General features: G+C 42.9%; 1 protein-coding gene across 1 annotated transcript; it reads right to left on the minus strand.

The window, feature by feature from the left end:
• Positions 1 to 8,658: 8,658 nt before the first annotated feature.
• Positions 8,659 to 24,855, minus strand: eve1 (even-skipped-like1). Its single transcript, XM_065964737.1, has 5 exons — positions 24,794 to 24,855; positions 14,112 to 14,268; positions 13,862 to 13,991; positions 12,630 to 12,847; positions 8,659 to 11,009 (listed from the first exon to the last, which is right to left on the minus strand). The coding sequence occupies exons 1-5, from the start codon at positions 24,853 to 24,855 to the stop codon at positions 10,524 to 10,526; spliced, it is 1,053 nt and encodes a 350-aa protein (XP_065820809.1). The 3' UTR covers positions 8,659 to 10,523.
• Between the last annotated feature and the right edge of the window lie 2,674 nt (positions 24,856 to 27,529).

Genomic DNA, 27,529 nt, shown 5'->3' on the forward strand with positions numbered 1-27,529 from the left:
GTCCTCAACGCTCATTGGTCAGACACGACTAACTAGCCCCGCCTTTCATGTCACTACCGCCAATCTAGCCTACCAGAAAAGGTTTTATTAAACTCCTTACTTTCCATTGGCTAAGAGGTTTACGAGGGCGGGACTACAGGAATCTTCATTAATCTGATTGGTCAGTGTTGCCGGGAATTACGAGTTTACGAGGAATGACCTTTCAGAGTATATCCAGTGTCCTATGTTGTTACTGGTCCGTTTACAGGACGTCCCGCCTTCTTATCATTCCAGTTTGTCCCCCACAGTGGTCCTCACACTGCAGACAGCAAGCAAGGAGAGTTAGGTAAAGGTAAAGTTTTGTTGTGCATTTGTTTAAATATTTTGTAGGAAGTGAAATTAAACATTTCCAAACAGAAGGATCAATCAAAACCAGTTTGGAGAAATGTGTTGTTGCTCACATATTAACAGTTCATGGCGGGATATTCACGCCCCCTGTAACTCCTCGTCTGCAGCTCTCCTGAAATGTTTTCACAAACTGCACTCCTGAACATTTGTAGAGAATTTCAGGAGGACTTTCTCCTGGATCCTCCTGATCTGGTTGTTCACACATGCACCTCACAGCGGGAGACTTTACCTGTCGAACAAGGGGGCGGGGTCTCCTGAGGTAAGACGACCTGGAGGTGGTGGATGAAGCAGCAGAGTCCTCTACACGACGCTATAATGAAAATATTTATGTCTTTCTATCAATGCTACGTGTAGTTAAGCTAAAGATAAGATAAGATAAACTTTATTCATCCCAGCAGGGAAATTTAGGTGTTCCAGCAGCCAGCATACATACAAACACACAACACAACACATATATACATACATATCCCACCCATACAAAAAAAACATGAGCCCACAATACAGTTTGATATATGCAACTCAGGCTAAAGTTTACAAGTTTAAATGTCTTCTGTCCTTACTTAAAGGGGAGTCGTTATAAAGTGCAATTGCAGTAGGTAAAAAAGTATTTTTAAATCAGTTGAAGAGAATCTCAATGTGAACTAAAGAGTGGAGAAGAACATACTGGTGAACAGGAAACATGCAGCAGCAGGTTGATTAGAGCACGGGGATGGTAGAGGTGGCGTGCAGACAGTCTATGGTCGTGCAGTGATCACAGGGAATAAAGGTCACCACCCCCTCCCACTGGCTCCAGGTGAATTCTCCTGATTATATCCTGCTGTGTTCTCACATCAGCTCAGAGTGAGAATATCAGGAGTTTTTCAGGAGTTTTCTGCAAGTGTGAAAGCACAAAAAGTTCAAGTTTCTCACAGGTGCTTTGAAAAAATTAGCCCTAACCCACCACCCTGAACGTTACACATCTGCACTCTAGTCCATGTTGGTCTCAAAGCACCATCGTAGACCTATTTTTATATTTTATTGTATCGTACAACTTTGATTTTATCTTCTACTGTCTTGACCTCCATACTTTCTATTCTTTCATTCATCCTTCCTTACAGCCAATGGCACAGTGACCCCTTCACCTTCTCCTGCTCCCCTTTGTTCTCCGAATATGAGTTTCTGCAGTTTACTCCAGTGCACCCGTTTTTGCTTCCTCGGGATGAAAACGTCAGCGAAATTTTAAAATACAAATTATTCAGAGCCGTTTACTACCACTGCTGAACAGAGGAGGCAAGCTGTCAGCTGATTTATGGTCGCCGAGCTGTCCGCTGATTGGTTGATCCCAGACGAAGGCCCTGCTCATAAATATTCATTATAACTTGTAAAAGAATTATAGATTCCTCTATAGAGACCCAGAGAGAGAGGGGGAGAGAGAGAGAGAGAGAGAGAGAGAGAGAGAGAGAGAGAGAGGGGCGAGCTCATGCACTTACACTCCGTAGCAGCAGAGGGCGCTAGAAGACAAGGCCTTACATCGTTGACTTTGGATGGGGAGACTGCAGGGTGCATTTGTTTGCACATTTTTGATAATAAAAAAACACAATAAAGAAACAAACCAACAAATTTATTAGACTTTTGATTACTTTTTTTTGGCCGGTATCGATATCCTTTGATTTTTACAAAAATCTAATTTTAGTTTAAAAGTGGTGTCCATGGCAACCCTCTTCTCCAACTGGTTAAATCTTTCAGTTGTATAAAAACTATTTTTGTCTCAAACAGCAAAATAACCAATGACATGACAGGAGCTAATGTTTACTGAAGCAGACACATCAAACTCTCTCTTTACCATCCTGGCATGTCCAGGCAACACACACACACACACACACACACACACACACACACACACACACACACACACACACACACACACACACACACATACACACACACACACACACACACACACACACACACTCTGAGAGAGACTGCCATCTTCATTAGTGCTGAGTGCCAATGTGGCCTCTGGATTTATTGTCAGAGAGAGGGGAGGCAGACATGTACACACACAGCTACACATGCATTAAAACACACACACACACACACACACACACACACACACACACACACACACACACACACACACACACAGACCTCTTCAGTATTCGCCTCCACAATAGCCATGTAATAATGACTAACCTCAGCGGGATCAATAGACAGATGAGCCTGGTTACACACACACACACACACACACACACACACACACACACACACAAACAAACACACACACATATTTGAACATATTCACCATGCAGGTCTGGCCTGTGTGTGTGTGTGTGTGTGTGTGTGTGTGTGTGTGTGTGTGTGTGTGTGTGTGTGTGTGTGTGTGTGTGTGTGTGTGTGTGTGTGCGTGCGTGTGTGTACGTGTGTGTGTGTTTGAGAGCATAATGGATACATGGCTTTATATCCCTCTCTCCTTCACATCCATCCATCAATTCTCTAAACTGCTTCTCCCGTTTATGGTGACGTGTGTTGGAGCGTATCCCAGGTTGTAATGCGTGAGCATCAAGTATTTCTCATAGACAGAATTAATAATGGACGCAACTACTGTGACATCACCCATCGGTTGGTTTGTTCATCGTCTCTTTGAAGCATTGAGGTTGGCATTTAGGTCGCCTTGCTTGTTTCTGGAGCCCCAGGTGATCATATATTAAAGAGAGGAGCAAGGGGTTTGCAAACACTGAGTGATCAAATACAGTCTGTGACCGTGGCTAATTAACAAGCTGCTAATGAGCTGTTTAACCATCATGTTTCCTGCAGAATGAGGTTCTATCTGTGGTGGTCTCTGGCTAGTAATGTTTATTTATCAGACTGGAGAAGCTAAGAGAGCTCAAGCAGTCTTCTCTTCAGAGAAATCCAACAACATCCTGACATCATGCACAAGCTGCCACAAATAAACAAATATCTGACAATACTGAATGAGCTAACAGTCCAGGTATGTTTCTCACAGCCTCAGCTAGCTGCTAATTGTTGCTAACACTGGAGGAACTGCAGCTGTAAAGTTGGACATTTTAACATGGAGTTCTATGGGGACTGACTCACTGCAGGAGACAGACTCTAGTGGACACTGGAGGAACTGCATGTTTTGTCACTTCTTTTGGCATCATTTTTTGTGGGGGTTTGATGCATGAGTGTGAGTGTGTGTGTGTGTGTGTGTGTGTGTGTGTGTGTGTGTTTCTGTACATGAGTGTGTATGCTCATGTGGTGTTTATACACAGCTCCTGTGTGTGTGTGTGTGTGTGTGTGTGCGGTGGCTGTGAGGGAGTTTTACAAGCAATCTCTCTACTGCTTTGTGCGGTGCACACCTACTTTTACTACCCTACCACAGTGAAGAGAAGAAAAGAACACACACAAACAGACACACACACACACACACACACACACACACACACACATAACCAATAAGAACCTTGTGAATGAAATAGGCTGCTTGGTTTGGTATTGAGTTCTCTCCAGCTCAGTTTACGAGGAAGCTGCCTCTCATAGGAGTTGTGTGTGTGTGTGTGTGTGTTTGGGCGGGGGGGGGGGGGCCTTCATCATTAGTTTAATTGTTGTCGGGGTCTAAAGACAGATTCCAGTCTGAAAGCAGTCATGTACAGCTCAGAGTATTATTCAGACACACAGTGTATCTCTCACACTAGGGTTGTGGTTCACCCTCTCACTGTGTGTGGCATATGTGATGCAGTACACACTAGTTAACCACAGGTGGCAGTACAGATACGATGGAACCTGCAGACTGTGAGCGTGTGAGAGGAGCGGTTTGTTTTGGAGTTTAAGAGCCTCCTCGACACAAACACAACAGACTCACTTTCTCTCTTGTGAACTCAACCACACATTTCCTGTCGTTGCTGCTGGCCACAGTTAAACGGTTAGAGATGGTGTGTAATTGAGTGTTGACCACACAGCACTTGCTCCATAAAGCTTGCTAAATACAAGTTTGCAACGCTCCCTGGACACAATCTTTTGGGAAATTAGTTGTATACGATTAACCACACAGCAAAGAGGGCTGCCAAAACTCCAGAGGTTTCCACTCTGAGCGTCATGTGATCACACAAACATGTCCTGCAGCCTCCTCGTATTTATTCTGCAGAAAGTCAGAGTGAGCTGATGTGAGAACGCAGCAGGATATAATCAGGAGAATTCACCTGGAGCCAGTGGGAGGGGGTGGTGACCTTTATTCCCTGTGATCGCTGCACGACCATAGACTGTCTGCACGCCACCTCTACCGTCCACGTGCTCTAATCAACCTGCTGCTGCATGTTTCCTGTTCTCCAGTATGTTCTTCTCCACTATTTAGTTCACTCTTAATATTCTCATTATAGCGGACTCTGTTGCTTCGTTCTTTTTGATGTTATGTCCTACTTCAGGAGACCCCGCCCCCCCTCCTGGATAGTCTCCTACTGTGAGGTGCATGTGTGAACAGCAGATCAGGAGAAAGTCTCAAGTGGACACTGGAGGAATTGCAGTTCTTGGCACTACAGTGTTGGCTTCATGCTCAGGATGCTACATCATCACTTATCTATCCATGCCAGCCTTTTATTTTCAGCTACAGACGATCATACAAGTCATGCACAGCCAGCTGGACGTACTGTACATGTGTAACGTGTTGCTCCAGGACTCATTAACTACGGCCTCTATCTCTAACCTTCCAACATCTGTCAGTTTTTGTTGGTCAGCACTTCTTTGCCTTCTGACCGATGTGGATCAGTAACCTGCATGTCTGCTTCTCCTCTGTCACCTGTTAAAGCTGCTTTAGCTTCACAACAGGCTCATTAAACTGCGACTGAAAATTATTTACTCTGCTAATTTATGCAACACTAAACACCCGTCACCGCTGAACAAGCACAAGGTTAAATGTTACACCGCTGACTGTTAGCGCCACAACGACTGAATGATCAGTAGTTCAATAGTGAACCATGCTGTGTTCAGTCCGTGTAGAAGATGTTGTGCTTTCTTTTTTTATGCCAATACTTTCTCTACTAAAACTGTGCAATCTGTTGAAAACTGGACAATATTTATACATCAAAAGTGCTATCTATACATGAACCGTGCAATATCTACGCTGTTAATCCATCAGGGTATATTCAGATTTGTAAATATTGTTTATATTTTCAATTACCTGTGCTTGAACATAGCTTATTACTTACACTACTTTATTATTGATTTCACTTGGTACTTATGCTTATTATATTGTTATTACTATTTTTGTTTTATTTCATGAACTTTTCTGCGCTTCCTACTGATTTTTGGTGTTATGAGCAACTGCAGCAAACAAATTTCCCCCTGGGATTAATAAAGTATTTCTGATTCTGATTCTAATGTTCTGTAGCTTTAAAGGGAAACAGCAGCAAATACTTTGACAGGTTGGTGCATAACGATTCATTCACTCTTGGTGTGTTTGTCTTCATGTGCATGTTTTCTTCTCCTTGTTTAAATCCACACTTCAGAGGCTCTGTGAAGTTACACACTTGCATAAGCAAATGTTCAGTAGAGTCTAACAACATTTAGAATCAGAGAGAAACCTTGACTTGAGACAGACTGTTCACACAGCTGAGGATCTCCAATGCAGCTAGCAGACGGTAAATTATGTCACACCAAAGCCCCTCATTCCCTCCTTACCTGTCCACGCTCAGACAGCCCAGTCTGCCTCCCTCCTGTACTTATTAAACCACATCATTATCTGAGCGCTATCCTCTGTGCGTCCCCGTCTTTAAAGCTGCGTTTCAGACACACTCACCTGTAATCAACCCATCTGTTTATTGTCCTACATTATTACACTCCGCCTGTGCAGAGCTGTGTGTCTGTCCCGGTGAACACCTGTCCAGGTGAGTTTGAACTCGGTGCAGAGTCTGAGAGGTTTAAAGGCACACCTGCTGGCCTGGAGTCAGGAGGGAGACCAAGACAGTGCTGCTGTTTCATCTCACGCTGAAGTGGGAAGCCCTTTACAGACTGCTTTATCTAAGCTCAGCCGCCATCACGTCTTTCTGTAAGTTCATATTGATTCTGCGACGGCGTAATTTTGGCGTCCCAGTCTGAGAATTCACATCCGAGTTTTGGCGTTGTGGAAGCACGGCACAGCGAGGGCTACACGTACACACACAGGCGGACATGCACACACACTCACAGCGTTACGCTCCCCTGCTGGCTCAGCCGATCCCGTCTCTCCTCTGTAACGCCTCTGAAGACGGTTCCCTCTCTACATTTAAACTGTAGCCTGTATAAAACATGGACGTTGTCTCAGTGACATCACCCATTGGTTTCTGAATCACAACGACGGTGGACGCCATGTTGGGAATGCTGAGTCTACTCTTTTAGTCGACCTACTTACAGGCTTGGAGGTCGATCTTTAACCTCGGGGCAAACAGCTACAATGCACCTGTCAGGTCAGCCACGCCCCTAATTATGAACAACTCTGAACCTTCAAAAAATCAATCAGAATTCATTCTCTGTGCAGTGTGTGCTGGTAAAGACAGACCAAAACAGTTTCCCCCCAGGCTGTATTCATGTTTATTTCTGCTGTTAAAAGGGACATTTTGATATCCAACCTAAAAGGGGAACCCTCGGCTTTTGCAGCCAGTTTCAAGTGGAAACTCGAGGTACTGCAGTTCTTTGCACTCCTGCATTTGGTTCATTGATTCAACACTGGAGGTTTCTGCTGGATTGCAGCACAAATATCTGCACTTTCTTCCCCGTATATTTTCAAAGCAGACCTTTTATGGCAGCTTCAAAGCATTTTAGTAGACGTTAAATGTATTTTTAATCATTTGAACGACCAGATGGATTTCACCCTCAACCTCAAATGGAGGAGACAGTAACTCGTGGTAAAGCTGCACACTCATGGCACATGGCACTTCTGTTAGCCACTTTCTCTGAACTGTTCTCACATCATCATAAGAGTACTGACTAAACCTGCTGAAGGATCCAGCCCCCCCCCACACACACACACACACACACACAAAGCTGTGAGGAGATGATTTGCTTCAGTTACAGCTTTGTTTTGATTCTGTAAAGCTCTTATTGATTAGTCCATGAAGCGTAACTGTTGACTTGTAAAAGTCCGCACAATGAACACACACTTTTACTATTCATATATTATTTATTCATACTCCAACGTCTGCCGTCATAAAAACTTTAAACGCCATCTCTGAAATGTGAATCAGTGTTCTCATGCTGTGGAGGCTGAGTTGTTATAACTATAAAATAATGTAAAGACCTGCACATCAATCCACTGCAGCAGAGGGGAACAGAAACAACAGTGAGAAGAATGTATATGTTGCTTTTAGAGCAAAGTGGAAAGGAGCTTCTTCTTGTTGCCGTTGCTTTGTTTCAAAGTAGCCGTCGTTAAATCTGCAGGCATGAACCCTAAGGAATAGTCTTTAAACATATTATTACATTTAAAAATGGAGTTTCATATCAAACACTCTGCTACAAAGAAAATACACTTTGTAAAAACTTATATAAACTACAACAGCATGTTTGCATGCTTACAAAAGACTTTGATTTAAAAATGAAGCTAACTTAGAAGTACTAAGGACTGCAGTTCCTCCAGTGTCCACTAGAGTCTGTCTCCTGCAGTGAGTCAGTCCCCATAGAACTCCATGTTAAAATGTCCAACTTTACAGCTGCAGTTCCTCCAGTGTTTGCAACAATTAGCAGCTAGCTGAGGCTGTGAGAAACATACCTGGACTGTTAGCACATTCAGTGTTTGTCATATTTTGGTTTATTTGTGGCAGCTTGTGCATGAAAAAATGGTCACCTGGGGCAACAGGTAGCAGCTGCCTGGACTGTTAGCTCGGTCCCTAGCCCCTGGTTTGATGTTGGCTCGTCACCAGAGCAGCGTGCACACAGCTCATGTCTCCAGTCTTTTATGGGAATCTGCAGCCAACAGACTGATCGACTTTTCTGTCCAAAACGTTTTACAGCCTCTGAATCATTCACAAGAGGAGCACCGCTCCACGATGTGAGTGATGTGAAAGGCGAAACAAGAACAAGAACGAAACATTAAACACACAGTCACTCAAACACACGGTCCAACACCTCACCTGTGCTTACACACACACACACACACACACACACACACACACACACACACACACACACACACACACACACACTGAGACGCACGCACGCACACGCACGCACGCACACGCACGCACGCACGCACGCGCACACGCGCGCGCGCACACACACACACACACACACACACACACACACAGTTTAATTTTTTAATCCGTTTATTGCTGCAGCAGACGGTTTGTGTTTGGATTGTAAATCTCCGTCAGACCTCGGAGAACAATTAAACGAGTGTTTCATATGAACGGATGTTTGATTCCACTGAGTGAACATGGAGGATTTATAAAAGTGACAGTTAAAGACACATTGCTGAAACTGGATCACATCGACGTTCACTGTAGATTACAGGAAGATAGCGTGCATTACAGAAAATGAAAACACTTCCTGTCAGTGGAGGGAAGCAGACTTAATAGTGATCGTCAACTTTGAGCCAGAGGAAAAGTTGATGAACCAGCAGGTAAATAAAAAACGTTTATGTTTGAGTTTTAGAATTTTCTGGCTCAAAATAGAGAGACAGTAATTTTGCCACAACATGTTGTGTTTTACTTTCACTTCAGTAAAATGTATTTTTAGTCACATTTAGCAGTAACCTCCAGTGTTGGAAAATGAAGCCAATGCTTGAGTGTAAAATCCTGCAGTTCCTGGAGTGTCCACTAGAGGCTGGCTGCAGAAGCACAATAAGTCACATACACACCCATTCTAAAAAGCCTGTTTTTACTGCAGAGATTAACATGTTTACAGCCTGGTTCAAAAAACCAAATAGGTGTGATTAGCTCATGTCTCGATCGACACACACTGTACGGGGGGGTGAATGTTTTGATGACTCATCAGTTTTGATTTGATGAAGGATAAGAATTATTCACAATAAGGCGTGTAGCTGGCCTGATTGACAGGTGGGCGCGGTGTAAAGGTTTGTCAGGAGGTTTAAAACCCGCCTCAGCTCCAGCTCTCAGCTTGTCGTTAGGTTGACTGAAAGTTAGACTGAGACAGCATTTCCAGCATGGAGGCCGCCATTGATGGGACTCCAGTGCCCCCTGCAGGAACAGACGGGTCACTCAGACTTCAGACTTTAATATTTACAGTCTGTGGTACAAATATAAAAGAGTTAACCATGATGCATGTAGTATAAAATGAGAAATCTAAGCATTTATTAGGCGTTTGTTTTACAGTAAAGTGCAGGAAAGATGCTCTTCTAGCTGCTCAGGTAACGAGCGGACTGACAGACGTTAGTGTGGACGTAAGAGCGACAGAATAAAAGATGGAGGCGTGTTTCATACAAGGCTGTGAGCACACCTTCAACATGCTGCAGTAGATGATATCGCTCCTTGTGCACACGGCTTTAAAGCAGAACATTATAATATTCTACACGGGTTGGTTTGTGTGTTTAAAAGAACAGAAACATCACATTTAAATAAACAATTATTTCCCTCACATCAGTCTAATCGTCTTCAGATTTACTTCAGTGAGTAATTCAAGTTTTCAGGAGTGAAAAGAGTAAAAACTTCTTATAAAGACTTTGTTTAAAAAAACAGTGGAAACATTTTTAGTTTAAAGTTAATAAATATGAAACGTTTGGGCAACTTCTCTGTTTTAGGAGAAGAAGTTAAGACTACATCGAGGAGCTGCACATTAAAAAGGAAACAGTTAAAACCCAGCCGGGGGAAAGAAGCCCTGTTACTCTCACTGCAACTGAAACACGAGTTATTAAGAGAGCACACAGCATCTCTGTGCTCCCCCCACAAAGAGAAGAGGAGACCACACCTCTCCACAATGAGTCGAGTAACACAAGAAAACTAGACTAAAAAAAAGTGTTTTTGCACTTGTAGATCATTTTCAAGAAATCCCTGATGAATCTGGATTTGGGACGGTGTCAGGATCCTCGTGTGGATTCCCTCCTCGGTGTGTTTCTGTCGTCTCTTTGCTCCATCAGTAGGATGAATGATGTCACTGTCATCTGCTGTTTGCTCTCAGCAGCGTAACACAGAGAGAGACTCAGGTTTGATTTAGGGTGACGTAGTTCCTGTCAGCTGTTACGCCACCTCCTCCCTCCGCTCCAGACCGGCAGGCTGGGTTCTGGTCTTAGGGCTGAGGTCTTGGGTCAGTCCCAGCACCCCCTCTCTGGCTTTGAGCAGCTGATCTGATCCCCAGTGCAGGCAGAGCGGGCAGGGGCATGAAGGAGGGTGGTGCACGAGGCTGCTGGAGGGGTAGGGGGCTGCAGGGGGGGGAGCCAGCCCCCCTGCTCTGTGGTGGTACTGAGAGAGGCGCAGTGCATCCAGGGTCCTCATGGGGGCGCTGTAGCGACCGTGAGCTGAGGACACAGGTGAGGAGAGAGCCAGCGGGTAGTGATGGTGGAGGGGGAGATGGGGGAGGTGGGGTGGGAGGAAGGGGTACTGGAGGGCGGAGGAAGGTGAGGAACGGCTCATCAGGAGTGCCCCCAGGGGGTCGACGAGGGGGTGGGGCCACGGCAGGGAGTGTCTCTGACGTTTATCCTTCATCCTTCTGTTCTGAAACCACACCTGCAGAGAGGGAGGGAGGGAGGAGAGGAGAGGAGCGGAGGGAAGGAGGGAAGGAAGGAAAGAAGGGAGGGAGGAAGGAAGGAAGGAAGGAAACAAGGAAGGATGGAAGGATTGAAGGAAGGATGGAAGGAAGGAAGGATGGTAAGAAGGAAGGAAGGAAGGAAGGATGGAAGGAAGGAAGAAGGAAGGATGGAAGGATGGATGGAAGGAAGGAAGGAAGGAAGGAAGGGAACAGACACAAAGGAGAAGCAGTTGGTTAGAGTTAAGACTTAACAGCTGATTTGAAGTATGGACTGTACGGGTTAAATGTGGGAGGAGCTTGATGATCGTTAATAAAGTTGTTTAGCTAGCCAACGCTATTTTCTGTCAGAAACACGTGCCAAACGGTGCCATCAGAAAACAAAAGTCCTGAAGTCGAGGAATCAGCTCAAAGCTCTCGATGTGTGAGATTTAAGCAGTCCAGAAATGAATGGACCGGTCAGGAGCAGCTGATTGGCTGATTGGCCTCTTCAAAGAATCGGGTCAGAAACGGCCTGAACTCGCAGTGTTTGCACGCCGCAACAAACCCGGGACCAAAACCTGTTTAAACCTTTTCACAAAGCTCAAACCTTTTATAGTTTAATAAAGAAGTGAGGATTATGTTTTATTAAACCGTTCATTAATAAATTAAGGAGATTTATTTAGTGCTCTTCTTTTAGAGTTTCAGACGTTTGTTCTCGAGTCTCTTCTGAAAGCTTCTGAACCAGCAGCTATGTTGTTAAACTAGCGGCCGGATTACATGTGGATTACTCCTCGGCACTACTTTGTGGGTCGGCCTGTCCCGTTCCTCTAAACTCTTTCACCAGTTCAGAGAATCCCCCCGGAAGGCTGAGCTTCTAAAACGTCAGGTGGCGGCGTTTACGAGGCCTCTCCTCGCATTCCTGCTCCGTCATAAAAGAGCGAGCTGTAGCTGGCAGAAAGGTGGGCGCGTTTACTGCATATTAAAGCCGCTGCACTGCGCCAGCGGGGCCTCTGCGGCAAATGTTAGACACCGCAAAAGCTGTCACTACTCAATCTACCGCACCGGCCCGAGTTCTGAGGAGACGGGGGAAGAGTCAGAGGTGCTGACGTGTAGGTGAGTCCCTCGTCTCTCTCCTGCTCGGTTTCTTTTTTTCTGTTTGTGAGATCAAAAAGCATGAAAACCCTCAGAACACACCATGTGGTAAAACCAACAAAGAAGAAACTTTATAATATTTTAAATTTCCTATCAGGTGAAACTACACCTGAACCTGAATGACACTGGTTGGTTGAAACAGTGAAGAGAGATGAATTCAAAAAGCTCTGAATGATTTCAGGATCTGTTGTTTTCTTAAAGAAGCTTGAAGTCGAGCCTCCCTTTTGAAGCTTTGCAGGACTTCTTCTTCAGGTGAAAAGTCAGAGAGATAGATTAGATTAGGTAGATTTAAAAGTGATCCTGACAGTGAAATATCTCTTCTTCTTATAATAAGATCAGGATCTGATCTAAGAGGTCACTCCTGAAGTCATCAGAGGTCACTTTAATAAAGAGACATGATGTGACCCTTGATATTAAACCTCACGGCCGTTCCCCCCCCCCACTGACCACAGGTTTGACCACCGTACCTTGATGGTTGTCTCCGGTAGGTTGAGCGCGGTGGCCAGCTCGCAGCGCCGGGGCCGCGACACGTAGCTCTCCTTGCCGTACTCCTGCTCGAGCCGGGTCAGCTGCTCGCGCGTGAAGGCGGTCCGGTGCCGCCGCTCGAGCACGGCGCTGCGCGTGCACGGCTCCGGAGCGTGCACGATGGTGGTTCCCGCCACCGGCGTCTGTCTGCCCTCCGCTACTGAAATGACGCAAACAGAGGCACGAGCTCAGAGGACACCTGGGACACTTTGAAGACCTGAGATCAGTTTGAACCGTCAGAGAGTGCATGGCGCGAAAACTGCGCCAGACTAACTTTTATTAATAATTAGAAAACACAAATAAGAAGTTGAAGTGTGTAATGTTGACTGCATGCTCTAATCAACCAATCAGAAACGTTTGTGTCCCAGTCAGTGACAGCTCGTGCATAAAACAGAGACAATAATAAAGAAGTGATAATGAGCTGAAATACAGATTAATAACTTAAAATATAATTAGATGATAAATAATCAAACTTTACTAGATGAAAGGTCAGTCTGCTGAGAAGATGGTAAAACTAATTATACATTTTAAATAATTATAATAAAAATATTTCTCCTTACAACAGAGGCCTATGAGAATGGATTACTCTGATTACAAACTCAGGACATGTCGGATATTTCTGTTCATGTCATGTTTGTGATAATCAAAATTTGATTTCAAGGATTTTCAAATAAATTTCATCAGATATTTATAAAAGGTCGCCAAAAAAACGGACCTGAAACAAAAGACTTTTGAGGACTGGAGACATGGCCGAACTTTTCTTGACTTTGAATCAGACACAAACAGCCATTCTTCGTGTAGAGCTTTTAAAACGTGTGGAATGTTTCCTCATGTGATGAAGTTGCTCTTCTCTGTTGTGACCTTCATTACATTTATAAAGTTCCGTTTTTGTCTAAATTAAAATCTATTGACTGTCGAAGTGTCTGCAGTTGATATTTTGTGATGAACACATCAGTGTGTGAGGCAGGTCAATGATAACACACTGAACAGGAGAATCACGAGAACATTCACAGTGCTGAGGTCGTTAAATTGAATAATTACGTCATTTTTTAAATCAGTGTTTGTGTAGATGAGTGTGTGTTAGAAATGTCGTCCGCAGCTTCGGTGGAAAAGTGAATCTCTGAGTCTCATTCTTAAAGTTAGCATCATTAAAGTAGTTTTGACATTTACTTACACATCAGGCTGTTGGCAGAAGTAAAAACTTTAAATCCTCTTTGTTGCTGCTTGTTCTCGGCTGTTCTTCGGATGGAGTGTCCCCCCCCTCTGCAGGCTGCAGGGCCGCTGAAGATGCTGCAGCAGCGCGACTAAAACTCCACAAACACACAGAGTTCACCCAGATCTGCTCAGACAGTCAGGAGGAAGATGAGGTGTTTTTGTCCCAACACCCCCTCCCCCTCCTCCCCCTCTCTCCTCCTCCTCCGTACTGTCTGTGTCCCCGGGGCTGCTCCTCTCCCCTCTCCCCTCTCCCCGCCGCTGCAGACGGGCCTCGGTGTGCGCGTCGGCCCGGCGCGGCGCCGCGGCCTCGGAGAGGTGTTAAAGGTGTTACGGGATGAAGCCTTTGGTCTGCTCTCGGCCTTTGTACTTTTGTTATGGAGAATTAGAGACGCGCAGGCAGAGACAGCAGCTCAGCTTCATTGTTCCCCTGCGTTTGATGTTTGATGTTTGGAAGTCAATCATTACGCGCCTAATGGCTCCAAATCAGTCGAGGCGGCGCACGAGGAGCAGAGTTAATCCTTAAAATTATATTATTTTACACGTTTAGAGCATATTTATTTTCCAATCAGAGAAAGGAACATTCTGGTTCTCATTAGTCTGAGTCCTTTTTTATTTTTTAAATTGAATGGATGATGTTCGGTTAAAGTCTTGGTCTACATAAATTATCAGACTACTTTCTTAAATATGTATCTTCATTATATGAAGAGTAAATGTGATTTATTTTAGGGATGTTATGAGTTATATACTTATTTATAGGTTTTACATTTGTGGCTTTTAGGTTTTCTAGTTTTTTTGTATTTCCTTAGATGAATTAAAACATTCTCTGTTTTTTTTTATGATCCAGACTTTGAATAATGAGCAGGTATGAAGAGAGTCCACAGGGAGGATTAATCGAGCTTCATAGAGCAGTAATAGCAGAGCAGTATCAATGAGAAGCGGATCCTTTAAGTGCACAGGCTGGTGCGCAGAGCAGCAGCGGACCCTTGAACCGGTGTTTTGGAGCTTATTACGGCTATAATCTGCGCTGATTGTTAATCCAGCGGCCAGATGATGAGAAAGAGGACAGAGGGAGGACGGAGACACTCAGACGCCAGGTAGGGTGGAGCCACTGCGACATGCAGGAAATTTATCATTACACCGTCACATGTAAGGGATCCTACCTTCTCTGCAGCAGACACTAAGAATCATGCATTGTGTTATATTTAAAGCAGTTTGTCTGCAGGAATCAGTTCTGTTCGGTTTATATCTTTTTAATTTCCTTTAAGTTTTAACTGATGTTGTGCTGACTTTATTTTCTGTGTTTGAACTCAAACTGCTGCTGAATGTCTGCAGACAATCAGGAGTGGGAAGGTTTATATCTCCCCCCTTATGACTTATTGAGACTTCTTGAAGTATCATAAACAGGACTAAGGTTGACAAAGAAGGATCATAAATATAGAAATATTAACATGAAATAACCTTAAAGCAATGATATTTATTGATTCAGATTTTACATCCGGAGTTTCTGAGAAGGAAAAGTTTAGTTTAATTAAATAAACCTTTGACACATGTTGGCCTAATCAGTTCAACATGCAGATTAAGAGAAGAGAGATTTAATCTAACTGGAAACTATAAATAATCTCACTAATGAAGCAGTGATGATGTTGTTCAATTAGAAGATCATGAGCGACACAATGAGAAGACAGACGCTGATGTTATAAAGGGGGACTCGTGACTTGAATTAAAGGGGATAATGAGAGACAGATTAACTCTAAACATTCACATGAGTGTGTGAACATGAGGCAGAGCAGAGACACATTCAGGGTCCTGTGATTCACTATCAGAGAACTTTTTAAAGGACATTAACCCCAAAATGACAACTTCCAGGAATGAGAAACAAAGATAAGGGTCAAAATCTGCAGTTCCTCCAGTGTCTACTAGAGGCTTTCTCCTGCAGTGAGTCAGTCCCCATAGAGCTCCATGTTAAAATGTACAACTTTACAGCTGCAGTTCCTCCAGTGTCCACTAGAGGCTGTAAATAAGTCTCAGAGCTCCTCAAAACATGTGTGTGAAGTGTCTTGTTCTAAATCCACTCTAATCCTGTATTTGATCATGTCTCTAAACCCCTCTATTTCAGCCCTGCTCAGAACAGGCTGTTTCTGTGTCTGTAACTTTAAATATGTAAATGAGCTGTGTCTGACCACGCCCCCTCTCTGAAAGTACTCGGGTGTGCTCGGGCTTTCTCTCTCCATGTCCTATTGTTTACGGTGAGAAGGCAGACTCAGAGGGCAGAACAAACACCTAGCTGTGGGAGTGTCCCCCACCTGGGGGAGGGGCTACTGCCATTTGTGATGTCATCAAGGGAAAATCTCCAAACGGCCTGTTTGAGCACACATTTTCTGAAAAGTGGAGCAGGCAGAAGACGGAGAGGATGGACTTTTCTCATCATTGGGGGGTTTCATGTTAGAGTTAGAGGAACATGGAGAAGTGGATTTGACAGAATATGTGACCTTTAAGAAAAGACTCCAGTCACATGCAAGGACTGTTAGCGGCTGCGCCTTTCCAGCTTCACCTACCTCCAAATATGGTCACCACTGGCTGGCAACGGCCAAATGTAAAACTCGAGGCCTCTGAAATGCCGTTCGTTGCTGTCATGTTTTTTTCCTTTTTTTTTAAACAGTCTCTGCAGGATGAAGATCTCACATTATGTATCCTGATAGTTACACTACACATAAAAAGAGAACCAGGAATTGAATTTCAAAGGTAACCACTCCCCTCCCTGAGTGAGTGTTGACTTCTGTAACCTTGTCTGTCCTCTGACCGCCAGGAGTCTGAACGTGAGCTCACAGCAGGAGAACAGAGACACAAACCAGCCCGAGAGCTCAGAGGGTGCAGAGCATCGATCAAACTTTAAAATAACTCTGAGCCTTGTGCTACAGCTGTATGGATATAATATAATGACTTCCAACATGCTGTAAAATGCAGAGACGTGATAGTGGCACATTTCTGCTTGATAATGAGTTCTGTTGTTCGGCGCAGCAGCAGCTGCTTTCACTGACTCTTAAACACAAAGACACAGATTTATTGAGCCGACAGCGCATCACATCTGTGCAGCAGCGAGACGTGCTGCAGAGTCAGCTGAAACACACGAGAACATGAACAGCTGCAGGAAGCTCGGAGACGAGGTCAGGAGTAAACGCTGCACGGTTAGTATCCCTGCCTGCAGATTCATGAAACCTGACTGATGACATTACTGAGACATCATCAGACATCTCATCTTGTCTCCTTACTGAACAGTTGATCACAGTAACGTCTGTCGTTAAAAAAGTCCTCAGTGAATTATGATCGCATGTTAGCATCCGCTGCAATCTAGCATTTAGAAAGTACCTTCACAGTCCTGTTTGAGACCGGGTTTTACAAAAACCGTCAACACTCACTGAGACAACATTCAGAGGTTTGTTCCTGAAGACGTTTTCACATCTACACTCCTGAAAATATCGAGATAATTCAGGAGGACTGCTCCAGATATCCTCCTGATCTGTTCACACATGCACCTCACAGCAGACAGGAAGGGGGGCGGGGCCTCCTGAGGTAAGACGGGCAAAAACAGAGTCCTCTTCACGATGTTATAATGAGAATATGTGTCTTTGTATCAATGCTACGTGTAGTTGAAGAGAATCTCAATGTGAACTAAAGAGTGGAGAAGAACATACTGGAGAACAGGAAACATGCAGCAGCAGGTTGATTAGAGCACGGAGATGGTAGAGGTGGCGTGCAGACAGTCTATGGTCGTGCAGCGATCACAGGGAATAAAGGTCATCACCCCCTCCCACTGGCTCCAGGTGAATTCTCCTGATTATATCCTGCTGCGTTCTCACATCAGCTCACTCTGACTTTCTGCAGAATAAATACGAGGAGGCTGGAGGAGAAACTCTGGGTGAAGAGAGAAACATTCAGATGTTTGTGTTCACACAGGCTGAAAACACTTCAGACGTTTTCTGCAGATGTGAAAGAACTATTTTTTGGGGAAAAGTTTGGTGTTGAGGGAGAACATTCTGGTCGATGATGAAAACCATTAACTGGGTGTAAAGAGGAAAAACAGGTTGCTAGAAGTGTGAACTTTAACAACCCGAGCAGCAGAATCAGGAGCATCTGTGCGGCGCAGTGAGTCGCTCCCTGCAGGGCAGACTCGATAAAGCAGATTCAACAGCCATATGTTTGACAGATTCAAAAGTGTTCTTTTGAACATTTGATCAAACCTAGCGATCTTTTGGGACAGCAGGGTTTTGGCAGCAAACCATGACAGGCGTTAACATTTTTTCTCGTCGAGCTGCTGAGCCATAAATCAAAACCAACATGCACATCTCATCGGTATGCACACTCAAATGAAGCTGTTTATTGGTTTGACAGAAATATGTGCTCAGAGGTGTCTAAGAGAAGTTCTCTCTTCTTCTCCTCCATGACATGTGTTTCATGTAAGGAGGGTACAAACACACAAACACAGGCCGAGCAGTTAGAGGCAAGGTGTTAGCATACGGCTGTGAAATAGCTGATGTTATTGTAAAAATAAAACAGGAATGCTTCAGGGAATCCACCTCAGGTGAAGTCTGGATCATCAAAGTCAATGGCATAGAAAGTTTCACAGAGTGCCCCGAAACAAGAAAAACTTTCTCAATCCCCCTCTCCTTCTTCCACACAGCAGCTCAGCACAAAGCCTCAGACTGGAGATGCTGCCTCACCACCTCAAGCTTCCTAGGATCCTGATGGAAGTCAGCACACCCATATCACAGGCGAAATGTGAAGATGTGATCAGAACCTTTTTCATCCCACAGGCGGATCATTCAGATCCTGTTCATGAAAATCTCAAACACAGTTGTAACGAGGGACGGCCCTGGCAATGCCAAATCCTAACGGGCGCCTCTTTGACTTTCAGCTTCATTTTTGATCGTACAAGGACAGACGGCTCATGATGGTTCCCTCTCCTGGGAACCGGGGTCAGAGGCCTTCTCCAAGTCCAAAACAACAAACAAACATGTAGACTGGATGAGTAAAGTCCCTAAACGTGACAAAATAAAAATAATATGTGAAACCATCAACTGAAGATAAAAAAAACCAAGAAGCAGCAGTTTCCCCTGAGTCTCACAGAACCACACTGACCACTGAGCTGAACAAGTACATCCTGCATGTTTCAGAGTTTATTTCAGGATGGAATAATGCTGCAGGAAGCCAACAACATGGACATAAACTTAATAACATCCTCCCCTAAACATGGTGTTTAACTGCTAACAGATCAGCTCCAGTGTATGTAAACATGATGTATAGGATCAGAACACCTGGCTCTTCTCCAGAGACAAACCTTTAAAAAGGCGGGTAAGAACACACAGCGCTGTGACACATATCAGGAGGGTTCAACTCCTCTCTGCTACTGCAGCTCTGCAGCATCACTAAGCATGAGCCAAAACCACAAGAGAAGTCCTCCAGTCGGGAGCAGATGTTGCACAAACTCTTTTTCTGACACGTTCGGCTCGGGGTGTACGTCGGGACAACACACAGATTTTTCTGTAAGCTTTCAAACATTATAGCAACATGTGCAGCATAGATACACATGTCACACACATGCTGCACAGAACAGGAACGCAGCATGTGGATTGTTCCTCAAATATGAACACAGCGGTTTAAAAAAAACAAAAACAGTTTGAGTGTTTGATCAGATGAACGAGGACGCTTCATCGCTCAAATGAAGGCCTGACAAATTGTATTCACATGACCTCAAGCAGAGGTCAGAGCGTTTCTCTAACCAACGGTATTCAGAGCACACAGAAAACATCTACATGTCGTAAAGAAGAGAGAAAAACAACATCTGATCCATCAAAGGGAAATACAGCGAGCTACTGGACTGAGATGAAGAGCATGTTTGAAACTCAGGATAAAGAAATGTCAGTTTGTCAACTCGAGTGACACATAGCGAGAAGTCTCATCGGATCCCGTCTTTGTACTTTAGCATCTTAAAAAAGTCTGCCAGACTCTAGTGGACACTGGAGGAACTGCAGATCCACATACTTAACATTCATCTAGAGCTTTTGAAGCTCATCTTCAGGTTTTCACAACATGAACCGGGTTTCTAAAAATCAATGTGGACAGAAAAATGCAGATTTTGTCAAAAGAAAGTTAAGTTTGGAGATTTTGTTCTGCAAATGAAATGAATTATTTGTTCAACCATAACAGCTGTGATCTGTTTCTCTGCAGGCGGAGATCCAAACCTGCAATGAAACATTTTCTGCTCTCAGATCCATCACTACTTCTGGTGTGTGTGTGTGTGTGTGTGTGTGAGAGAGAGAGAGAGAGGACAGTCACCTGAGCCACTCTCTCTGAGGTACAAGGCTCCCTCCTATTGGCCGCTGAGGGAACAGAACAGCACACAGAGACACCTCACCAACCTTCCTGCCTGTCAACAGAAAGAGAAAAAAAACTCTGTACTGTGAATAACAATGTCCTCCAAACACTGGCTCCTGATTGGCTGAAAGCAGCTCTCGCTTTAATGGAGAGAGACGAGGCTGTGTGCTCCAGCCTGAGAGGAAGGAAGATCATCGAGACCTCGGCATGGCTCTGGTTTTCCCTCCTGCTTCAGAGTTTATTTAAATATATTAAAGTTCCCTTTTCTTGGAGTGAATGCCTGTAAACACAGGACGGTTAGAGATGTACTAAAGGTCATTCAGACAATGATTTATGTGCATCAACATGTATAAATATATTTGAATATGTAGAAGGAAGATAAATTCTGACATGTGAGAATGATGTTGTGTTTTATTTTGCAGAATGTCAGTGAGAGGGGCGGCCATTTTTTTTACATCTTCTGGATAAGCCTTAATTCTAGAGGAGCTCTTCTTGTTGTTTGTTTGTTTGTTTGTTGTGTATCAGTGGGTATGAGTGTGTGTGTGGGACCCTGCAGGATGAAAAGCCTCATGCTGGTGCTGATGGAGACCCTGAGCAGTCTGCATCACTGAGGACCCTTCACATCCCCTTCCCCTCGTTTCAGACGACCACCAGCTGAAAAGACGACGTTCAGAAACTCTTTTATTCCCTCTGAAACACGTTTTAAACACGGCGAGATAAACACTGCATGCTCGTGTGTTTTGACCTATTTATGGAACTTTGAGTGAGTCTTATTGTGTGAATGTTTTTATGTTACTGAGCTTCAACTGAAGGTCGTTCTCTGTCACTATGTGATGGGCAATAAAAGTTTTGAATCTTGAATTTTTATAAATAAAAGAAATTAAGAAAACATTGATTGATGCCACAGAGAACAAACAGATAGAATTATTACTGAATTAAACTTTTGGATGAAGTTTACCTTTTCTAACCTCCTGTCCTCCCCTTTCCTTTTCTTTAACTCAACTCTTTAATTCAACTCTTGTCACTCGAGTCTTTGTCAGAAGTCCTTCATTAAACACACAACATTCAAATCATTTAATTTAATCATCTGATTGTGTCTGTGTGAGTTTTAGAGTCTGCAGTAAGAAAACTCTTCTGATTGGGAACCGGTTAGCTGGCCTAGTGGTTAGTTTGCGCGCCCCATGTACAGAGGCTGTAGTCCTCCAAGCTGGCCCGTGTTCAGATCCAACAGAGGGTCCTTTCCCCACATGTCATTCCTCTCTCTCTCTCTGACTCTATCCTCTGTCCCATCTATAAATAAAGGAACAAAAAGCCCAAATATAAATCCATTTAAGTGGAAGAAAATGTTTAATTATTTTTTAATTACAGGTAAAAGTTTAAATCAATTCATAATTTATTCACATGAACAGAAACATCTGCTTTTTTTTGGACTGTATGTGTCTGTGTTTTTATTTCGTCTGTAGAAACTTTCACAGAGAGACTTTAAAGATTCAAAACATCAGGAGGAAATAAAAAATAAAACTTAACCCTGAACATGTCATTCAAGATGATGCGTTCACGGTCACCTCTTCTTACCCAACAGGAAGTCATGAAAGGAGATTATTTTAGTGACTAAATAAGAATTTAGTTCACATCCAGTGAAAAAAACAAAAACAAAGTGAGAAACTGCAGAAGAAGAGAAACGGAACATCAGGTGTGAAGACGCAGAGATTCAGCAGACCCCGGACCCGGACCCCGGGATCTCAGTCCGGAATCTTCGTTTTAAATACATAGCCTAATTAAAGCAAAACTATAAATTCATCACAGGACACTTAAAGCGGCCTGATAGGTTTTTATAGACTTCAGGAGAAAATGTGGACTGACGTAGGCCCTACCTGGAAACACGCAGAGTATATTATGTTGATATTAATTCACCATTACGTGTTTACTGACGTATTTAATTAATTTAGGATAGAATTTGTTGCAGCATTTAACAAAATAAAATCCTAATAATGATAATACTGAGTGAGCCTTTATTATCCACTCGAAGTAAATACAGCTGAATTCAATTTTTTTTTATTCTCAGAAAGAGTCCGAGCTCACTGAAGAATTTATTTAATCAGCATTTAACCAAAAACACCAAATTCAAATTTAAAGCACGCATGCGCAGCAGAGCTTTCGTTCCGTTAAATTTGATGTATTAGAATATTTTTGCATGTTTTCAGTTCATTCTGCAGCTGTGGGGCGCTGCTGAAGAGCTGCAGAGAGTTTGTCAGAGCCAACAGGAAGCTGCGATTTTGTTGTAAGGATTCAAATATGACTGAAAGAATTAAAAAAGGTTCAGGATGGTGTCATTTAATGTTTGTTACTGACACTGAAGAAAAGCGTTTTTCTAAAGCATCAAACGTTTCCTCATCATCTCTTTTCGTTGAATTTTATTCTATTTGCATTCTTGGACTCTGCAGCTTCAGTATTTTGAGATTTGAGTATCCGTGTATTTAAACTCTTCTCTCAGTACACCTGTCTACATGAACACGTGACCTGTGTTAATCTGTCGAAATCCCCGCAGCCCTTTCATTAAGTCATATTATTGTCATTAGATTTCATTTATTTAAACCCATTAGCTTCATTCAAATCCGATTCTCGTTTAAAAGAGGACAAAGAAATCATCAACCATGCGTTTACAAAGATTATTATAATTAGATAAATAAAAACACGCAAAGATGATTATAATGATGAGGTTAAACATCTGGAGTGTAAGCAGAGGTGGAGTGCAGGTATGCACAGGTGTACAGAGCAGGCCCGGATCTACGAGAGTACAAAAGGTCGCAATGCATCCTCAACTGAAAACACGCAAAAAAAACCCTATAAATAAAAAAATAAAAAAAATAACAATGAAGTCTTTCAAATGATAACAGTGACTCAGATCGTGTTTATTAAATACAGGATCGGAAGGTCATGAAACCTGCACGTGACCTGTCTGCTCTGGGACCACCTGAGAGACCCGTAACACCTGTACGGTATTTTTCTTTGCTGTCGCTGGTCACTCTGACTCTAATTGGCTAATACCAAATAATTAAGCACGAGTACTCCTTCAAGTCAGAGGCCGTTTATCCTCATGCTGACGTCATATTTACCTTTATTTTGAAAGGGAAAGACAGATGTTTGTCGTGTGTTTGGTTTCCCTCTTCACCTTCTTTGGTTTTTATTTCAGTTAATGATTCATGAAGAACCAGTCTGAATGTTTGTCTTCATCCCGGTCAGACTGGTTATATTGGACCGAGCTGGTGACCATCTCCGAGACAGCGTGGCGTCTTCTGCGTCATCACACACACTCGCACACTCGCACACTCGCACACACGCGCACACGCGCACACACACACACACACACACACACACACACACACACACACACACACACACACACACACACACACAGGAGCAGCTTCAAGGTGTGTGGTGGCCTTGAACTTGAGCTCATTACATCTGTCGGTCTTTCTGTCTGCGCCCCCCCTTCTCTCTCTCTCTCTCTCTTTTCGTGTTAAACTTGACCTTGACCCTCAGGGGCCAGGCTCCCCCCCCCAACAGACCACACTATGGGAGAGAGAGACTGTCTGTCTGGGAGGTGTGTGTGGGTGCGTGTGTGTGTCGGAGAATATTTATAAAGTATTCATTATTATAAGGAGGAATAAAAACATGAACAGTGAGAATCACGTGATGTTCATGACGTCATATTGACGCTTTTTTAGCTTTTTAAAACCTTTCTCCTTTTGAACGGAGCTGTTTGTCTTTGCTCTTTTTTCTGTTGGAATGTTTATTAACTATTTTCTTGTTTTAGTCTCCCCATCTTGTTGATTTGTTCTTTTGTATTTAATTCTCTTTAATTGTGTTTATTTATATCTTTAACGACCTCCTGATCCCTCCCTGTTGTTCCTTTATTATTATCTTTATTTATATTATTATTATATTCTCTCTGATTGTTCTGTTGATGTTTATTCTGTTGTTGTCCTGACTTCCTGCCTTTGCTGTGTTTGTCAAAGCGCTTTGTTAACAAGCTGCTGTATAAATAAAGTTATTTGAATTATTATTTTAATTATTATTAGAGTTTTATTCTGTTTTAATGAAGCAGACTCGCGACTCCTTTAAGATTTAAATAAATATTCATAAAAATAAAAATAAAACATCTTCATTGATGTCCTCTTCTTTCTGTTTCTATCTTCTCTGTTTGAAGGGTTCACGTTTCTTCTTTAAGCTCCTCAGAGATTCTCACGTGTTCTCGTTTTATCTCGTCTTTTATTTTTCATGTTACCGGAAGTTGGGACTTTGTTTTTAACATTTAGGGATTAAAAAAAACAGACACGAACAGAAAAATACAAAAAGCACAAATAAGAATAATAATTTATTTGCATAGGTAACAAAGAGTTTCACATCAGACAATAAAACAGAGAATAAAATCAGACTCTCAGAATAAAAATGAAATCACAGAGTAAAAGCCTTTTTGTTAAAGAATTTCAGTAGATAAATAAAACGGAGGACTGACTCTGCAGGTCGGATCTCCTCTGGCAGGTCTGGAGGCCAGTCCTGTCCCCCTTTAGTTTTCATCCTGGACCCTGGAGCAGCCAGCAGAGCTCAGTCTTCCCGCAGTAAGGGTCTGAAGCAGAAAGGATTTTAATAAAAACTACTGGAAACAGACAGGTGTGCAGAAGAGAAATGTGTCCGTCAACAACTTTAAGGTAAACTCCGGCTGCTCTCACCTGAAAACAAACTTTTATCATCAACCTCTCGGTACCAGACCTCCTTCAGGATGAACCTGTGCGCCTGGAAATGTTGAGACAGTGTGCGGGATTTTACCTTTGAATAAAAACTATAGAGGGAGAATAAATCTGAAAGCTCACACCAACATGTCCCCACGGTCACGGCCAGCTGATGTTTGGGTTTTTGTCGTGGAGAGGAACTTTAGTAAAGCATGTGAATGATACTCAGGACTGTGATCATTTATAGATGATCAGAATATGAAGCGAGTCAAAAACAGAAGGCCACAGGTCAGTTAGCATGTGCTAACCTCTGCATGCTAACTCACCATGACAACAGAGAATCCTTTACATCATGTCGAACAGTTTGTAGTTTTCCTAAAATGATTACCATAATTCAAACATGTTTTAAATAACATAAACATCAAAAAGAGTCAGACTGATAGGGCAGCAGCCAAACTCTGCACAGATCTTTTATTTATTTTGTTCAAAATGTAGATTTTTAGAGAAAAAGGGGACAAGACAAATGTTTGAAACTTTAACTTCATATTAATTCTTCATGTTTGTCTCATTTATTTGTGCATTTTTTTTTATCATTAAATAATGAATGTTGGACTGCATGAGGAAAAATAAGAATTAAAAAAACTTAAAAAGAATAAACTTAAAGAATAATGTTGAACTAACAGCTGATAGTTTTCTTTAAATGTCTATTTAATGAGTGAACATTAGAAAAGTTCAGTCAGGGATTTATTCATCTTCTTCTTTTTATCACTTCAGACTCCGCTCGGCTCCTCTACCTGCTTCTCCTGCACGAGCACGTTCACACCTGCTGTAATATAATATATATTGATTAAATAAATAAATATATATGAAGGAATGAACTCTAAAAAAGCAGCATACACTTCTCCTGCAGCCGCGTTCAGTCCCTGAGAACAGAGATAATGAAGCCACAGCGCAGCTCCAGATGATCTCACAAGACGGTTGACTTAAAATAAATAAATTCAATTCCGCTAAATTTAAAACGTAACACAGTCCCACTCTTTAGAGCACACCTGTCCAACACAGCTGATTGTCTGTGCAGGTTCTCATCCAGGCCATGGTACAGTCGAAGCTTGATCCAAAGCTAACTGAAGATGTTGAAGACGTTTCTCCTCCGAAAGGATTCTTCAGTTCTAAAGTTTGGATCAAGACTCGAAATGAATAAATCTGATTCTGATTCAAAAAGCTGAGCTGAACCTCTCACTCTCGGTTTGTCCACAGACATCACATGTGTGTGTGTTCATGTGTTTAGTGTCTCATATTTAAGAACCAAATACTAAATTAAGGGATGCTTTAATTTAAGGTCATATACAGAAAACATGGCGTCTAATACGCATCACACGCGCGCAGCTGAGACTGTGTTATCTTCATGATGACGTCATTCAGGCCTCAATTTGTTCATGCACTTGATTAAATATTGAACTGAGTGCAGAGACATGTTTGAACATTTACATCTCTGTGTATGTTAAAATAAGGAGGAGTCTGAGGTGAGGATGAAAACACTCAGAGGACATATCTTCAAGTCTTTTCTTTGAGGTTCATTCTTGCAGAAGGTGACAGTGAGAATATGTTTTCATCACCTCACATTTCTGCACGCATGAAAGAAAAACAGCACGAGGCGCCGGTCTCCTCTCCTCTCCTCATAAATGTAAATCCACCAGCAGACGGTGAAATGAAGACGCGGACCGTGGGTCAGAAGTGAAGGGAAAACCTTCATGCAGCTCTTTGAACCGAAGCCATTTTCTCTCAAATCTTAAACCCTCCAAATCTCCATAAACCCGCTTTACGCTCCCATTAGCCTGAAACTGAGAGAGAGGGAGAGAGAGAGAGGTGACCAGCAGAGTAAGCCTACAGTTATTCTACATTTAAAGGTTTCTTCTTCTTCTGCTGAAGGTTGGAAACATCCCCTTTAAGTTATGATTTCTTTTTTTATATTTTATGACAACTATAAACTTTTCCCCCTCGTGCATTTGGCAGCGCGAAGCTGCAACAGTCTTTACGTGTCCATAACTTTGAACATTTTACACACACATTTGAATATTTTGGGAAATATTAAAAACTAAATGTATTTTCTTCAACGTCAAATGTTTGAATTTGTTGTGATCATAATGTCCTTCTTGTGTCAGAGTAGAAATATCCTCACGGTCACATCCTCTTGTTTGACTTCATCATGCGCGCACAGTGTGCGTCTTTACGCACAACACAAAACATGTGAAGTGAATTTTTTGTTTTCTGAAACTCACGGTGACATCACGTCAACTCTTCAGGAGATCAGAGACTTCAGTCTGACATTAATCAGCAGCACGAAGAGCCTCAGCACGTTCACGGAGCTGCAGCGCTGCACGCAGCTCATGCCCCTCTCGTGCCACAGCTCGAGCCTCATAAAAACATTTTTCTTTGACAAGACTCTTCTTCTCCGCCTTTTTTCTCCATCTCATCACGTGATGATCCAGTCTCATCCAATGGACACGCTCCCTCCCTCCTCT

Source organism: Labrus bergylta, chromosome 16 (genome assembly GCF_963930695.1).
Source record: "Labrus bergylta chromosome 16, fLabBer1.1, whole genome shotgun sequence".
Lineage (NCBI taxonomy): Eukaryota > Metazoa > Chordata > Actinopteri > Labriformes > Labridae > Labrus > Labrus bergylta.